Here is a 17,962-nt window from a genome sequence, read left to right as displayed (position 1 = left end):
CCACTCCTCCCTCACCCCCACCCCTCCCTCACTCCCACCCCTTCATGTTCTCTGCTCTTGCTGCCTGTTGCTGTGGGATCCCAGCTGATTTGGGAGTTGTCCCTTTGAGTTTCATCTTTCTGCCCTCCCTCGCTTGAATTGTGAAGTTGTTCCAGCACCAAACACAGAGCTAATCGGGCATAGTGTGCGTGAGAGCAACGCCTTCCCTCCCTCCCTCCCTCTCTCGCCTTTGTTTGAACTGCAATAAACACGCTGGCCTCCAGCTATTTTCTCCCAGTCTCCTAGGCGACCAGGTGAGAGAGCTCGCTCGCCGTACAGGTGAGGCAGCAGTGTCGGGGTTGGAGCCACCTGGATTACCTGTCAGCCGATCGCTCCCAGCACCGCTCCACGACTCTACCCCTGCCGCAGATACTGCCTAGATGTCAGCAGCAGCAGCGGGCAGCTCTGCTCAATGAGATTCCTCGAAACATGGGCCAACTACATGAAGAAAACAGACACCAACAAAGAGGAAATAAAGTCACCTGGAGGTCCTCAGGTGAGGTGGCGGGATGAAGCTGAGTCTAGATGCTGGGTAGTCTGAAGAAGGGTCTCGACCATTCCTTCTCTCCAGGCACCCAGTATAGGAGTAAACTAAAGAGGTCCTACTGCAGTTGTCCAGGGCCCTGGTGGGACCACACCTGGAGTATTGTGTGCAGTTTTGGTCTCCAAATTTGAGGAAGGACATCCTTGCTATTGAGGCAGTGCAGCGTAGGTTCACAAGGTTAATCCCCGGGATGGTGGGACTGTCATATGAGGAAAGATTGGAAAGACTGGGCTTGTATTCACAGGAATTTAGAAGGATGAGAGGATATCTTATAGAAACGTATAAAATGACACAAGGAATAGACAAGCTAATGTTCCCAATGTAGGGGGAGTCCAGAACCAGGGGCCACAGTCTAAGAATAAAGAGGCGGCCATTTAAAACAGAGATGAGAAAAAACTTTTTCACACAGTTGTCAATTTGTGGAATTCTCTGCCACAGAGGGCAGTGGAGGCCAATTCACTGGATGAATTTACAAGAGAGTTAGATAGAGCTCTAGGGGCTAGTGGAATCAAGGGATATGGGGAGAAGGCAGGCACGGGTTACTGATTGTGGATGATCAGCCATGATCACAATGAATGGTGGTGCTGGCTCGAAGGGCCAAATGGCCTACTCCTGCACCTATTTTCTATGTATTCCTTCTGTCCTGCTGAGTTACTCCAGCATTTTGTGTCTACCTTCGATTTAAACCAGCAATAGGCAATAGGTGCAGGAGGAGGCCATTCGGCCCTTCGAGCCAGCACCGCCATTCAATGTGATCATGGCTGATCATCCCCAATCAGTACCCCGTTCCTGCATTCTCCCCATATCCCCTGACTCCGCTATCTTTAAGAGCCTTATCTAGCTCTCTCATGAAAGTATCCAGAGAACTGGCCTCCACAGAGAATTCCACAGACTCAAATCTCTGTGAGAAAGTGTTTCCTCATCTCTGTTCTAAATGGCTTACCCCTTATTCTTAAACCTGGTTCAGGACTCCCCCAACATCGGGAACAGCATCTGCAGTTCTGTGCTACACACTAGATGCTGGGCGGCTGGGGTTGGGACAGGTAGTGTGCAGGCACTGGGACTGAGACCAGCCCAGTACACCACCTTAGGACAAGGTTGGCTTAAGGGCCTGTCTTCGGCTTAAACCAGCATCTGCAGTTCCTTCCTACACACCCCTCATAAGTTTTCCCTGCACTCTTTCCAGCTTCATTCTTGAATATTCACGGACAAACTCCCCTAACTCGTTTGGAGAGGGAATTCCAAAGAGTCACCAATCTCTGGAGAAAACACTTTGTACCCGTGTACTGAGAGGCCGAAGCCTTAATTGGAGGCTGTGTCCCCAGGTCTGAGACTCCTTATCTAGGGAGAGTACCATGCCTGTGTCAACCTTGTCAAGCCTCTAAAGAATGTTGTCCATTTCAACATCTCCTCCCTTCCTTCGAAATTCCAAAGAGAGTTGGTTGCAGCACCTAAGAAAGACACAAAAAGCTGTAGTAACTCAACAGGTCAGACAGCCTCGTCAGAGAGAGGGAATGGGTGACGTTTTCTCCTGAGACACTGTCTAACCTACTGAGTTACTCCAGCATTTTGTATCTATCTTCGGTTTAAACCAGCATCTGCAGTTCCTTCTTACACATTTGATTGCAGCTGAACAGTTTTAGAGATTCTGCCTTTAAACAGTAACGTCCAGATTCAGGAGCAGTTTCCTCATTTGTAAGAAGGAATTGCAGGTGCTGGTTTAAACCGAAGATAGACACAAAATGCTGGAGTAACTCAGCGGGACAGGCAGCATCTCTGGAGAGAAGGAATGGGTGACATTTCAGGTTCTTTAGACTGAAGAAGGGTCTCGACCCAAAACGTCACCCATTCCTTCTCTCCACAGATGCTGCCTGACCCGCTGAGTTACTCCAGCACTCTGTGAAACGTCACCTATCCATGTTCTCCACAGATGCTGCCTGACCCGCTGAGTTACTCCAGCACTCTGTGAAACGTCACCTATCCATGTTCTCCACAGATGCTGCCTGACCCGCTGAGTTACTCCAGCACTCTGTGAAACGTCACCTATCCATGTTCTCCACAGATGCTGCCTGACCCGCTGAGTTACTCCAGTATCTTTGCATGTGTCTGCAGCTTCTTCACAAACAGCTTCTATTAAACACTACAAACTCCATCCTAAACTTCAAACTACAAACTACTGTTGTTGCACTAGAGACTTTGGGCTTTGTTTTTTTTTAAATTTCTTGAACATTTTTAATGTGTGTTTATTATAATATCTATGTGCGTTTACAAACCTGTTATGCTGTTCATAAATTCATGTGTCATAGAGCTGAATTAGGCCATTCGGCCCATCAAGTGAACTTCACCCTTCAATTATGGTTGATCTATCTTTCCCTCTTAACCCCATTCTTCTGCATTCTTACCGTGACATTTGCTGCAAGTAAGAATTTCATTGCTTCAGGGCCGATTAAGCATTCTTGACTCTGAACCATCCAACAGCAAACTCAGCAGGCAGTGAAGAAAGCGAATGGCATGTTGGCCTTCACAACAAGAGGAGTTGAGGATAGGAGCAAACAGGTCCTTCTGCAGTTGCACAGGGCCCTAGTGAGACCACACCTGGAGTATTGTGTACAGTTTTGGTCTACAAATTTGAGGAAGGACATTCTTGCTATTGAGGGAGTGCAGCGTAGGTTCACAAGGTTAATTCCCGGGATGGCGGGACTGTCGAATACTGAGAGAATGGAGCGGCTGGGCTTGTACACTCTGGAGTTTAGAAGGATGAGAGGGTAACTTATTGAAACATATAAGATTATTAAGGGCTTGGACACGCTAGAGGCAGGAAACATGTTGGGGGAGTCCAGAACCAGGGGCCAGAGTTTAAGAATAAGGGGTAAGCCGTTTAGAACGGAGACGAGGAAACACTTTTACACCCAGAGAGTTGTGAGTCTGTGGAATTCTCTGCCTCAAAGGGCAGTGGAGGCCAAGTCACTGTATGGATTTAAGAGAGAGTTAGATAGAGCTCTAGGGGCTAGTGGAGTCAAGGGATATGGGGAGAAGGCAGGCACGGGTTATTGATAGGGGATGATCAGCCATGATCACAATGAATGGCGGTGCTGGCTCGAAGGGCCGAACGGCCTCCTCCTTCACCTATTTTCTTTGTTTCTATGTTTCTAAAAGTTGTATCTGCTTCTAGAGCTTCCTCTGGTGGCTCCTTCAGATACAGACTACCCTGTGAATGAAAATGTTGCTCCTGAACTTCCTGTTAACACTATCACTTCTCACCATAAGCCGTGTTGGAATCTTCCATCCTGGGAAAAAGTCTGTGAGCGTTCACTTTATCCGTGCCCCCAACTGGTCTTGTACACCTCAATAAGGTCACCCCTTAGTTTCCAAAGAAAACATTCGCAACCTATCCAGCTTCTTCCTCTTACTCAAGCCTGCGAGCCCAGATAGCATTCTGGAAAATCTCTTCTGCACCTTTTCCAGTCATTGTGTTTCTTGAAGGTAGAGAGATGTCTGGAATTTAAAGTGAGTGAGGGTTTTGAGTATAGAGCGGTGATCCCATTCAACTGTACAGTGTTGTCACATGGCTTGGCACGGTGGATGTGTATGTACCTGGCAGGCAGCTTGTCGCTGGACTTTACCTTGCACTAAACGCTATTCACTTGATTGTAATCCATGGATTGTCACCTTGTCGTGGAGGAGAAGCTTATGTGGTCCTGAGATCCTGAGAGCGATGCCGTCTGGAGCTAGGATCCTGGTAGGGCCACCCATGGCGGTAAGGTCGAGGGGGAGGTCTCTGACAAAGAGCCAATCCAACCAAGACCTCAATGGTGGAACAGGCGGAGGACGATGGCTGACCTTAGTGGAGCGTCACAACGGCTGGGAAGGCGGATGAAGGCTGCAGCAGAAAAGGGTCTCCGGTCGTCTTGGACTCCATGTTACTGGATCCTGACCCAGATCTGTCGAGGACCGTGGGGTGGCTGTCTGTGCACCAGTCTCCCCACGTTAAACAAAGTCACGCACAGGCGTCCTCCATGAGAGGACAGCCGTACTCATTTCCAGTGACCGCCGATGATGATGAATCATGGATAGTCTTTCAGCCGACTGGATAGCGCGCAACAAAAGCTTTTCACTGTACCACGGTACACGTGACAATAAACTGAACTGAAAGATAGCATGTTGGAAGCTGAAGAGGAACCTCTATCCTGGTTTAGTTTAGTTTAGTTTAGAGATACAGCGCGGAAACAGGCCCTTCGGCCCACCGTGTCCGCGCCGACCAGCCATCCCCGCACACTAACACTATCCCACACACACACACTAGGCACAATTTACATTTACACCAAGCCAATTAACCTACAAACCTGTATGTCTTTGGAGTGTGGGAGGAAACCGGAGCACCCGGAAAAAACCCTCGCAGTCACGGGGAGAACAGATACAAACTCCGTGTCTCTGGCCTTGTGAGGCAGCAGCTCTACCCGCTGCGCCACCGTGCCGCCCCATCTACAAGGAGTGACCTGATAATGGCAGCCCACCTTGCCGCTAGTAGTGGCGTGCGAGATTCTGTGTGTTCATTGTCCACTGTGTTCAGTCTGTTGGTGAGACCGGTGATGTATTCAGCAACTGAGGATATGACTGCCGACATATAGGCTGGGTGGGCATGGTGACCAGAGTCTGTCTCCACCAGGAGAATGTCTTTGACAGGATATTGGGCATAAATGTGAGGCAGACACAAGATACTTCCAAAGCTCCAGAGAAAACAATCTACTGTAGGTTTGTTGAGACTGTAGCTGAAACCCTCTAATCCAGGAACGAATGGATGAATAAGTTTATTGGCCAAGAATGTTCACATACAAGGAATTTGCCTTGGTGCTCCGCCCGCAAGTAATAACACAACATTGACAATTAAGAATAAAACATAAAACATTAAAACAACAGGAAACATGTTCCCGATGTTGGGGGAGTCCAGAACTAGGGGCCATAGTTTAAGAATAGACTAATCAAAGACCCACACCATCCTGGCCACACACTCATCTCCCTGCTACCTTCAGGTAGAAGGTACAGGAGCCTGAAGACTGCAACAACCAGGTTCAGGAATAGCTACTTCCCCTCAGCCATCAGGCTATTAAACCTGGCTCGGACAAAACTCTGATTATTAGCAACCACTTTCTGTTATTTGCACTACCAGTTTATTTATTCATGTGTGTATATATTTATATCATGGTATATGGACACATTTATCTGTTTTGTAGTAAATGCCTACTATTTTCTGTGTGCTTAAGCAAAGCAAGAATTTCATTGTCCTATACAGGGACACATGACAATAAACTCACTTGAACTTGAGAATAAGGGGTAGGCCATTTAGGACGGAGACGAGGAAACACTTTTTCTCACAGAGAGTGGTGAGTCTGTGGAATTCTCTGCCTCAGAGGGCGGTGGAGGCCGGTTCTCTGGATGCTTTCAAGAGAGAGCTAGATAGGGCTCTTAAAGATAGCGGAGTCAGGGGATATGGGGAGAAGGCAGGAACGGGGTACTGATTGGGGATGATCAGCCATGATCACATTGAATGGCGGTGCTGGCTCGAAGGGCCGAATGGCCTACTCCTGCACCTGTTGTCTATTAAAAAAATTAAGATGAACACATTATAGTGTAAACATGTGAATGAAATAAAATACCAGGGCAAAAGGAGGCTACAGACTTTTGGTTATTGAATAGAGCTACTACTCATGGAAAAAAAGCTGTTTTTATGTCTGGTTGTGGCGGCTTTGACGGTCCGGAGTTGCCTTCTAGCGGGAAGTGATTCAATTCTGGTAAACGCCCACTGCATCCTCTCCAAAGCCTCCACCAGCCACATCCTTGCCGTGATGGGGCTGACCAGAAATGTACGCAATACTCCAAATGCGGCCTGACCACACATTTATCAAGCTGCAACGTGACTTCCTGAATCTTGCACTGAATGCCCCAACCGATGAAGTCAAGCACAGCCTAATGCCACTACTTTAACACCCTTGTGTTTCCACTTTCACGGAGCTATGGACTTGGAGAGTGCCGATACTGGAATCTTGCACAAAAAAGCAAATCACTGGAGGGACTCAGCGGGTCAGGCAGCATCTGCGGAGGGAAATGAACAGTCAACATTTCGGATGGGGATCCGTTTTCACACTGAAGGGGGTCGAGATTCTTAAGGGTTTGGACACGCTAGAGGCAGGAAGCATGTTCCCGATGTTGGTGGAGTCCAGAACCAGGGGCCACAGTTTAAGAATAAGGGGTAAGCCGTTTAGAACGGAGACGAGGAAACACTTTTTCTCACAGGGAGTGGTGAGTCTGTGGAATTCTCTGCCTCAGAGGGCGGTGGAGGCAGGTTCTCTGGATGCTTTCAAGAGAGAGCTAGATAGGGCTTTTAAAGATAGCGGAGTCAGGGGATATGGGGAGAAGGCAGGAACGGGGTACTGATTGGGGATGATCAGCCATGATCACATTGAATGGCGGTGCTGGCTCGAAGGGCCGAATGGCCTACTCCTGCACCTATTGTCTATTGTCTATTGTCTATTGTCTATTGTCTATTGTCTAAAGCAGGAACAGGGTACTTATTCTGGATGATCTGCCATGATCACATTGAATGGTGGTGCTGGCTAGAAGGGCCGAACGGCCTACTCCTGCACCTACTATCTATGTTTCTATGTTTCGCTGAACACTTATGCTTCTTCTACCTTGGCCAACACGATCTCCCGGTTGCCAAACACTTTAACTTCCCCTTCCCCCACTGACTTCCCTGTCCTGGGCCTCCTCCTTTGTCAGAGTGAGGCCACATAGCAAATTGAAGGAACAACAATTGACTTCTCTAATTTCAAGTAACTCCTGTATTCCCTCCCCTCCCCCCATCCAGGTCCTACCTGTTCTACTTGTATCCATCTTGTTATCAGACCTTCCCCAGCCAACAATGGGCCATTGTGGGCTCCACCCTTCCTGATTCGTCACCTATTCCATCATTCCATAGATGCTGCCTAACCCGCTGAGTTTCTCCAGCAGTTTTGTCTACCTTCGATTTCTCCAGCATCTGCAGTTCTTTCTTAAACCCTTCCTGAGGTCATCTGTTGCCGACCCTGATTGGTCCTGGCCTTTTCTAGACTCCATTTTATTCCCCCTCCGCCCTCCGCACCTTTACTTTCAGTCTGAAGGAGGGTTCCGACCGAAACATCACCAATTCTTTTTTCCCAGAGATGCTGCCTGACCCGCTGAGTTACTCCAGCACTCTGTGAAACGTCACCTATCCATGTTCTCCACAGATGCTGCCTGACCCGCTGAGTTACTCCAGCACTCTGTGAAACGTCACCTATCCATGTTCTCCACAGATGCTGCCTGACCCGCTGAGTTACTCCAGCACTCTGTGAAACGTCACCTATCCATGTTCTCCACAGATGCTGCCTGACCCGCTGAGTTACTCCAGCACTCTGTGTCTATCTTCGGTATAAACCACCATCAGCATGATTGAGTACAGCACACAAACAAGCCCCTTGCCTCAACTCACCCATGCTGTGCTAGTTGGCACCTCAGTCCAGTCGCATTTGCTCACATCTGGCCCATATCCCTTGAAACCCGTCCTATCTATCTATAGATATATATCCTAATGACTGTATCAGCTTCGGCAGCTTCCTCTGGCAAAGTTGGATATAACTTTGGCTGTGAAGGGTATCCACGGATACGGGATTAGTGCAGGGAAGCGGTAAAATCTCAGCCAGGATCAGTGTGGAAACAGGCCCTCCAGCCCAACTCGCCCACACCGGCCAACATGCCCCAGCTATACTAGTCCCACCTGCCTACGCTTGGTCCATATCCCTCCAAACCTGTCCTATCCATGTACCTGTCCAACTGTTTCTTAAATGTTGGGATAGTCCCAGCTTCAACTACCTCCTCTGGCAGCTCGTTCCATACACCCACCACCCTGTGTGTGAAAAAGCTACCCCTCAGATTCCTATTAAATCTTTCCTGTTTGACCTTGAACCTGTGTCCTCTGGTCCTCGATTCCCCTAATCTGGGCAAATGACTCTGTGCGTCTACCCGATTAACTCCTCTCATGATTTTATACACCTCTATAAGATCACCCCCTCATCCTCCTGAGTCCCAGCCTGCTCAACCTTTCCCTATAGCTCACACCCTCTAGTCCTGGCAACATCCTTGTAAATCTTCTCTGCACCTTTCCAGTTTGACAGCGACTTTCCTGTAAGGTTATAACGTCATAGCCAGAACTGAACATAATACTCACCAACGTCTTATACAACTGCAACATGACCTCCCAACATCTATACTCAATACTCCAACTGATGAAGGCCAATGTGCTGGAAGCGACCTGACACGTCATACATTCCTTCTCTCCAGAGATGCTGAGTTACGCAGTGCTCACAGTTTAAGAATAAGGGGTCGGCCATTTAAGACTGAGATGAAGAAAAACCTTTTCACCCAGAGAGTTGTGAATCTGTGGAATTCTCTGCCACAGAAGGCAGTGGAGGCCAATTCACTGGATGTTTTCAAGAGAGGGTTCGATTTAGCTCTTAGGGCTAAAGGAATCAAGGGATATGGGGAGAAGACAGGAACGGGGTACTGATTTTAGATGATCAGCCATGATCATATTGAATGGTGGTGCTGGCTCGCCATTCAATAGGTGCAGGAGTAGGCCATTCGGCCCTTCGAGCCAGCACCGCCATTCAATGTGATCATGGCTGATCATCCCCAATCAGTACCCCGTTCCTGCCTTCTCCCCTCATCATCTGACTCCGCTATCTTTAAGAGCCCTATCTAGCTCTCTCTTGAAAGCATCCAGCGAACCGGCCTCCACCGCCCTCTGAGGCAGAGAATTCCACAAACTCACAACTCTCTGGGTGAAAAAGTATTTCCTCGTCTCCGTTCTAAATGGCTTACCCCTTATTCTCAAGTTCAAGTTCAAGTGAGTTTATTGTCATGTGTCCCTGTATAGGATAATGAACTTAAACTGTGACCCCTGGTTCTGGACTTCCCCTACATCGGGAACATGTTTCCTGCCTCTAGCGTGACCAAACCCTTAATAATCCTATATGTTTCAATAAGATACCCTCTCATCCTTCGAAATTCCAGAGTGTACAAGCCCAGCTGCTCCATTCTCTCAGCATATGACAGTCCCGCCATCCCGGGAATTATCCTTGTGAACCTACGCTGCATCTATGTTTCTATGTTTCAAAAGTCTTCTATCTTGACCACTCTATCCACCTGTGATGCCACTTTCAGGGAACTCCTAGATCCCTCTGCTCTACAACACTACTCAGAGGCCTACCATTCACTGTGTAGGTCCTGCCCCATGTTAGACTTCCAAAAATGCAACACCTCACACTTCTCTGAAACCACTTCATGTTTCTCTGTAGACGGAATTACTGGTGAATAGTTGTGGCCAGAGGAACCAAGTGGCGGACACTTCTACAGATGATTGGGTGTGGTGTGAGGAAGTGAGGCTGAGGCCTCAGTGCCTGCACGCCGCACTTTGTCTCACCAGATGTATCAGCGCTCTGAATGTAAACCGGTCTAACCACCGGTCTGGCTGCGTGTGTGACTAACATCATCTAACAGCCCATCTGTGGTGACAAGTTGCAACAGGAAGGTGAGCTGACTGCAGCACCAGCACATGTTTGTTTACAACGCTTTGAATATTTGTGGCCTAAAGGGCCTGTCCAACTTGGACGTCATTTAGGTGACATCATTTATGCTTCACGCATGGTGTGCATTGCGCGCGCATTGCCACCTGCGTGACGAGCAAATGACGCCCATTGTAGGACAGGCCCTTAACTCGGCCCACCAGGCCTCTGCTGAACATGTTGCCCAGACCATCTCTTAGCTCTTCTTCTTCCTCTTGTGAATGAAACATAAACCAAAGGAACAGTTAGATCTCAAGCCGGGTGTTGAGCAGCCAGTTTGTTGTCTGTGTTGGCGTCAATGTCTGCCAGGCCCTGACACAGCTCCATTTGGTGGGTGGTAGAGCGGGCACCCAGAGATGACATGGTTGGCTGTCTGTTGTTCTGCTCCACATTCACAGGCTGGGCTCTGGCGGAGCCCCCATCTTCACACGCTGGCGTTGAAACGCCCAACTCCAGTACCAAGTCTGTTGAGCTTCACCCATGCTCCTCTGGGGAGCTCAGACCCTGGACTGCTTTTATCTGGTGAAGAGATGTAGCTGTGTAATGGAGATGAGGTTGCCTTCCACTCCTGTGACCACTTGGTGGCTATCCAGTGTGCTTTTGTCTCAGTTGGCTGGATGGATGCTGGGAGTTGTGGAGCAAAGGGGTGACGGGACTTCAGTCGAGGTGGCCTCTGCTCTCTCAGGTCAAGTGGTCAGCACTCTGGCCCCTTGTGGTGACTACCTGTGGTCAATCTTGGACCGTAGATGGGCTGGTTTTAGTAAGTTTGCAGACAACACCAAGATTGCTGGGGTTATGCACTTTGACAGTAGACAGCAGGATAGAAATCAGCTCAGAAATGGGCCGAGAAATGGCAGATGGAGTTTAATCAGAGCACGTGTGAGGTGGTGCACTTTGGGAGGTCAAAGGTAAGAGGGAAATATACCATTCATGGCTCAATGGACAATAGGCAATAGACAATAGGTGCAGGAGTAGGCCATTTGGCTCTTCAAGCCAGCACCGCCATTCAATGGCTGATCATCCCCAATCAGTACCCCGTTCCTGCCTTCTCCCCATATCCAGCATTGATGTACAGAGGGATGTTGGTGTCCAAGTCCACAGCATAAGTGGCAACATAAATGAGTATAAGAATCAGGACGTCACGATGAAGCTCTATAGGACTTTGGACAGTTTAGTTTATTGTCACGTGTACCGAGGTACAGTGAGAAGCTTTTGTTGCGCGCTAACCAGTCAGCGGAAAGACAATGATTACAATCGATCGGTTCACAGTGTACAGATACAGGATAAAGGGACTAACGTGAATAATGTTTAGTGCAAGGCAAAGCCAGTGAAGTTCAATCAAAGATAGTACGAGGGTCTCCAATGAGGTAGATAGCAGTTCAGGACCGCTCTCCAGTTAAGGCTGTGTTTGGAGTACTGCGTGCAGTTCTGGTCGCCTCCATTACAGGAAGCATGTTGGGGGCTTTGGAGACGGTGCAGAGGAGGTTCACCAGAACGATGCCGGGATTAGAGGGTTTCAGCTACAGGGGGAGGGTGGACAGACTTGGGTTGTTTTCTCTGGAACGTCAGAGGTTGCGGGGTGACCTGATTGAAGTAGATAAAATTATGAGAAGGTAAACAGTCTTCTTCTTCTTGCGTGTGGCGTGCACAGCCTAAAGTTGTAGGGCAACTTCTTCTATTTGATCTTATTTGTTTGTGCACGCTAGGTTGATTGCATTCGTCGAAACAAGGGCGGACCACGTGAAGGTTGCAATCTCACACCCCAAACGTAAACAGTCAGAACCTTTTTTTCTCCAGAATGGAGACATAGAAACATAGAAACATAGACAATAGGTGCAGGAGTAGGCCATTCGGCCCTTCGAGCCAGCACCGCCAATCAATATGATCATGGCTGATCATCCAACTCAGTATCCTGTACCTGCCTTCTCTCCATATCCCCTGATCCCTTTAGCCACAAGGGCCACATCTAACCCTCTTAAATATAGCCAATGAACTGGCCTCAACTACCTTCTGTGGCAGAGAATTCCAGAGATTCACCACTCTCTGTGTGAAAAATGTTTTTCTCATCTCGGTCCTAAAAACTTCCCCCTTATCCTTAAACTGTGACCCCTTGTTCTGGGCTTCCCCAACATCGGGAACAATCTTCCTGCATCTAGCCTGTCCAACCCCTTAAGAATGTTGTAAATTTCTATAAGATCCCCCCTCAATCTTCTAAATTCCAGCGAGTACCAGCCGAGTCTATCCAGTCTTTCTTCATATGAAAGTTCTGACATCCCAGGAATCAGTCTGGTGAACCTTCTCTGTACTCCCTCTATGGCAAGAATGTCTTTCCTCAGATTAGGAGACCAAAACTGTACGCAATACTCCAGGTGTGGTCTCACCAAGACCCTGTACAACATTAAATACTAGACGGCGTAGTTTTAACGTGAGAGAGGCAGGAGATGATGTGTGGGGAAGATGTTTTACACAGAGAGCGGTGGGTGTCTGGACCACGCTGCTGGGGCTGGTGGTGGAGGCAGATAGTGTTTAAGAGACCTTTGGATCGGTACATGGATATACAGAGAATGGAGAGATGTGGATTATATGCAGGCAGATAAGAGCTTGTCTCGGCATCATGTTTGGCACGAACGTTGTGGGCTGAAGGGCCTGATCCTCTGCTGTACTGTTCTTTGTTCTTTAGTTTCGTATAGAGATGCAGCGCGGAAACAGGCCCTTCGGCCCACCGGGTCCGCCCCGGCCAGCGATCCCCGCACACCAACACTACCCTATACACCCACTAGGGACAATTTTTACATTTACCAAGCCAGTTAACCTACAAAACCTGCACGTCTTTGGAGTGTGGGAGGAAACGGAAGATCTCGGAGAAAACCCACGCGGGCCATGGGGAGAACGTGCAAACTCCGTACGGACAGCACCTCCGGCGCTGCATTCGCTGTGAGGCAGCAACTCTACCGCTGCGCCACCGTGACCCGCACGAGCTGTCCAAGTAGTCTCTCTCATAGAACATAGAACAGCACAGCACAGGAACAGACCCTTCGGCCCACAATGTCCATGTTGGACAGGTCAAACTCAATAATTCGACGGTACTTTCTTGTCACATGTACTGAGGTCCAGTAGAATTCACCTTTCACTTACAATTCAGTAAAAGTGTTAATATACATAGCACAACCTTAGTTAAATCGTTTAGTTTAGAGATACAGCGCGGAAACAGGCCCTTCGGCCCACTGGGTCCGTGCCGACCAGCGATCCCCGCACACTTAACACTATCCTAATACACACACACTGGGGACTATTTACATTTACACAAAGCCAGTTAACCTACACACCTGTACGTCTGTGGAGTGTGGGAGGAAACCAAAGATTTCGGAGAAAACCCACTCTCTACTACCAAGCCTTCTTGACGTCCTCTGAGCGAGGGCTATATGTATGTAGTGATGTTTGTATTTAATCTATGAACCAATGTTGTATAACGTTAGTACCTCCACCAATGTAAAGCACTTTGGCCAACGAGAGTTATTTTTTAAATGTGCTATAGAAATAAAAGTGACTTGACTTGACTTGTACCTGTACACTGAGAAAATATACAAGGGCCACCATGTTTTGGTGGCATTTCAAGTCAACCTAGCCACAAAAGCCCGCTGTCCTGGCAGTGTTGCAGGCTCGGCCTGGCCAAGCCAAGTTGCTGGTATCCACTGTCGCACCGTGCCGCTGTAGGCAGCGTCCGATCCCCACACTCAGGCCCCTGGAGCGGGGCTTGATCTAATCGAGCCCCAGGCTGCTCCAGCGGCCTACTCCACCAACGCCATAATCCGGGCACATCGACCCACAGTAAGCAGTGGAGGCCGATTCACTGGGTGCTTTCAAGAGAGAGTTGGATATAACTCTTAGGGCTAACGGAATCAAGGGATAAGGGGGGAAAGCAGGAACGGGGTCCTGATTTTAGATGATCATCTACCGCCATCCACAGCGTTTGCAACACCACAGATCCAGGCTCGATCCCAACTACGGGTGCTGTCTGTACGTTCTCCCCGTGACCATGTGGGTTTTCACCGAGATCTTCGGTTTCCTCCCACACTCCAAAGACGTGCAGGTTTGTAGGTTAATTGGCTCGGTATAAATGTAAAATGTCCATTGTGTGCGTGTAGGATGGTGATAGTGTGCGGAGATCGCTGGTCGGTGCAGACTCGGTGGGCCGAAGGGCCTGTTTCCCCGCTGTATCTCTAAACTATGGCACAATTGCCCGCCTTTCTCTGCTGCATTGGTGACTGAATCAGGACTCCCTGTTGAAGAGGGAGTTAGATTTAGCTCTTAGGGCCAAAGGAATCAAGGGATATGGGGAGAAGGCAGGAACGGGGTACTGATCAGCCATGATCATATTGAATGGCGGTGTTGGCTCGAAGGGCCGAATGGCCTACTCCTGCACCTATTTTCTATGGTACTATGACCTATGAACAGTCACCCCTTGTCCCTTACCCTGTGAGCGCCTCCCACAGCTGACGTTGCAAGTAAACGCGCTCCCCTCACCTTAATCACCTGCCTGCACCTTGACTCGATCCCTCCATTCCCTGCATATCCACGTACCTGTCTAAATGGCGTCAAGTTGGGAAAAGGGGAAGTACAACAGGATCTGGGGGTCCTTGTACATCAGTCTATGAAAGTAAGCATGCAGGTACAGCAGGCAGTGAAGAAAGCGAATGGCATGTTGGCCTTTATAACAAGGGGAATCGAATATAGGAGCAAAGAGATCCTTCTGCAGTTGTACAGGGCCCTAGTGAGACCACACCTGGAGTATTGTGTGCAGTTTTGGTCCCATAATTTGAGGAAGGACATTCTTGCTATTGAGGGAGTGCTGCGTAGGTTTACAAGATTAATTCCTGGGATGGCGGGACTGTCATATGCTGAGAGAATGGAGCAGCTGGGCTTGTACACTCTGGAGTTTGGAAGGATGAGAGGGTATCTCATTGAAACATATAAGATTGTTAAGGGCTTGGACACGCAAGAGGCAGGAAACATGTTCCCGATGTTGGGGGAGTCCAGAACCAGGGGCCACAGTTTAAGAATAAGGGGTAAGCCATTTAGAACGGAGACGAGGAAACATTTTTTCTCACAGAGAGTGGTGAGTCTGTGGAATTCTCTGCCTCAGAGGGCGGTGGAGGCAGGTTCTCTGGATACTTTCAAGAGAGAGCTAGATAGGGCTCTTAAAAATAGGGGAGTCAGGGGATATGGGGAGAAGGCAGGAACGGGGTACTGATTGGGGATGATCAGCCATGATCACATTGAATGGCGGTGCTGGCTCGAAGGGCCGAATGGCCTACTCCTGCACCTATTGTCTATTGTCTATTGTCTATAAAACCTCTCAAATTCACTTTTGTATCTTTAAATAAAACCTCGCCGCACACATCCCCTTTAAACTTTACCCCTCTCACCTTAATGGGCCTGTCCCACTTACGTGACTTTTCGGCGACTGCCGGCACCCGTCATGGGTCTTTACAGGTGGCCGAAAATGTTCAACATGTTGAAAATCCAGCGGCGACCAGAACAAGGTAGGACTCTTTCGGCGACTACTCACGGCCATACCCCGCGTCACCCCTCACCATACACGTCACCCCGCGACATGTCGCCTGTATGGTCGTGAGTCGTCTCCTCAGTCACCCAAAGAGTCGTGGCGTCTTTCTGGTCGCCGCTGGGTTTTCAACATGTTGAAATTTTTCGGCAACCTGCAACGACCTATGACGGGTGCCGGCTGTCCCCTGATAAAGTTGCGTAAATGGGACAGGCCCTTTAAGCTGTGCCTTCTAGTCTTTGGCATTTCCACACTGGGGGGAAAAAAGGTTCTGACTATCTACCCCAGGGGTTGGCAACCTCGTTCTGCCTCCATGAATGGCTCTGTCCATCAATGGCCTACTCCTGCACCTATTGTCTATTGTCTATTGTCAGCTCTCGTCCCCGGGACTGGCTGCAGTTCCCAGGTCGCAAAAACAAATTGAAAAAGAAATCTGCCCGCGGGCCGGATGATTTGGGGTTACGGGCCGGATCTGGTTCGTGGGCCATAGGTTGTCGACCCCTGGTCCACCCTATCAATGCCTCTTAATTTTATCAGGTCTCCCCTCAACCTTCAGCGCATCAGAGAAGACATCCACGTTTGTCCAACCTCTCTCCTCACAGCTAATAGCCTCTAATTCCAAACGCGGCCTAAACAAAGGTACATAGCAAGCCCATTACTAACTATGGGTATGGATGTATGGAATGTGGTGCAGCAAGTCAAAGGAGTATCAATAGGAGAGACATTGTGACGTCATGATCTTAATTTAGAGTGATTTGTTTATGAAAGAACTGCAGATGCTGGAAAAATGGACGGTAGACAAAAATGCTGGGGAATAAGGGGTAAGCCATTTAGAACGGAGACGAGGAAACACTTTTTCTCACAGAGAGTGGTGAGTCTGTGGAATTTTCTGTCTCAGAGGGCGGTGGAGGCCGGTTATCTGGATACTTTCAAGAGAGAGCTAGATAGGGCTCTTAAAAACAGTGGAGTCAGGAGATATGGGGAGAAGGCAAGAACGGGGTACTGATTGTGGATGATCAGCCATGATCACTGGAGTTTAGAAGGATGAGGGGATATCTTATAGAAACATATACAATTATAAAAGGACTGGACAAACTAGATGCAGGAAAACTGTTCCCAATGTTGGGTGAGTGCAAAACCAGGGGCCACAGTCTTAGAATATAGGGGAGGTCATTTAAGACTGAGGTGAGAAAAAACTTTTCCACCCAGAGAGTTGTGAATTTGTGGAATTCCCTGCCACAGAGGGCAGTGGAGGCCAAGTCACTGGATGGATTTAAGAGAGAGTTAGATAGAGTTCTATGGGCTAGTGGAGTCAAGGGATATGGGGAGAAGGCAGGCACGGGTTATTGATTGGGGACGATCAGCCATGATCACAATGAATGGCTCGAAGGGCCGAATGGCCTCCTCCTACACCTATTTTCTATGTTTCTATGTTTCTATGATCACATTGAATGGCGGTGCTGGCTCGAAGGGCCGAATGGCCTCCTCCTGCACCTATTTTCTATGTTTCTATGATCACATTGAATGGCGGTGCTGGCTCGAAGGGCCGAGTGGCCTACTCCTGCATCTATTGTCTGTTGCCTGTTGAAACTCAGCACGTGAGGCAGCATCTATGGAGCGCAAGAATAGGTGACGTTTCAGGTCGAGACCCTTCTTCAGACTCCAAGGGGATTTTCTCTTAGTCCGAAGAAGGGCCACGTCCCAAAACATCACCCATTCCATCTCTCCAGAGATGCTGCCAGTCCCGCTGAGTTACTCCAGCTTTTTGTGTATTCTCAGTCTGGTGGTACAGGCTTTCAATCTTTTCTACCTCCTGCCCAACGGGAGTGATGGAGCACAGAAGGTTAAGGGGGGATTTGATAGAGTTCTTTAAAATGATGAGACGGATAGACAGAGTTGACGTGGATAAGCTTTTCCCACTGAGAATAGGGAAGATTCAAACAAGAGGACATGACTTGAGAATTAAGGGACAGAAGTTTAGGGGTAACATGAGGGGGAACTTCTTTACTCAGAGAGTGGTAGCTGTGTGGAATGAGCTTCCAGTGGAGGTGGTGGAGGCAGGTTCGATTTTATCATTTAAAAATGAATTGGATAGTTATATGGACGGGAAAGGAATGGAGGGTTATGGTCTGAGCGCAGGTAGATGGGACGAGGGGAGAATAAGTGTTCGACACGGAC

The 17,962-nt window shown here is 48.7% G+C and overlaps 1 protein-coding gene across 1 annotated transcript in view; it reads left to right on the top strand.

The window, feature by feature from the left end:
• Positions 1–269: 269 nt before the first annotated feature.
• Positions 270–17,962, top strand: part of LOC116974061 (sodium-dependent proline transporter-like) — a 69,067-nt gene continuing 51,374 nt past the window's right edge. Inside the window, exon 1 of the mRNA XM_033022177.1 lies at positions 270–535. Within this exon, the coding sequence (XP_032878068.1) occupies positions 452–535 (84 nt within the window). The 5' untranslated portion in view covers positions 270–451. The remainder of the gene's footprint in view (positions 536–17,962) is intronic.

This window comes from Amblyraja radiata, chromosome 6 (assembly GCF_010909765.2).
Source record: "Amblyraja radiata isolate CabotCenter1 chromosome 6, sAmbRad1.1.pri, whole genome shotgun sequence".
Lineage (NCBI taxonomy): Eukaryota > Metazoa > Chordata > Chondrichthyes > Rajiformes > Rajidae > Amblyraja > Amblyraja radiata.
This window is presented reverse-complemented; position numbering and strand designations above follow the sequence as displayed.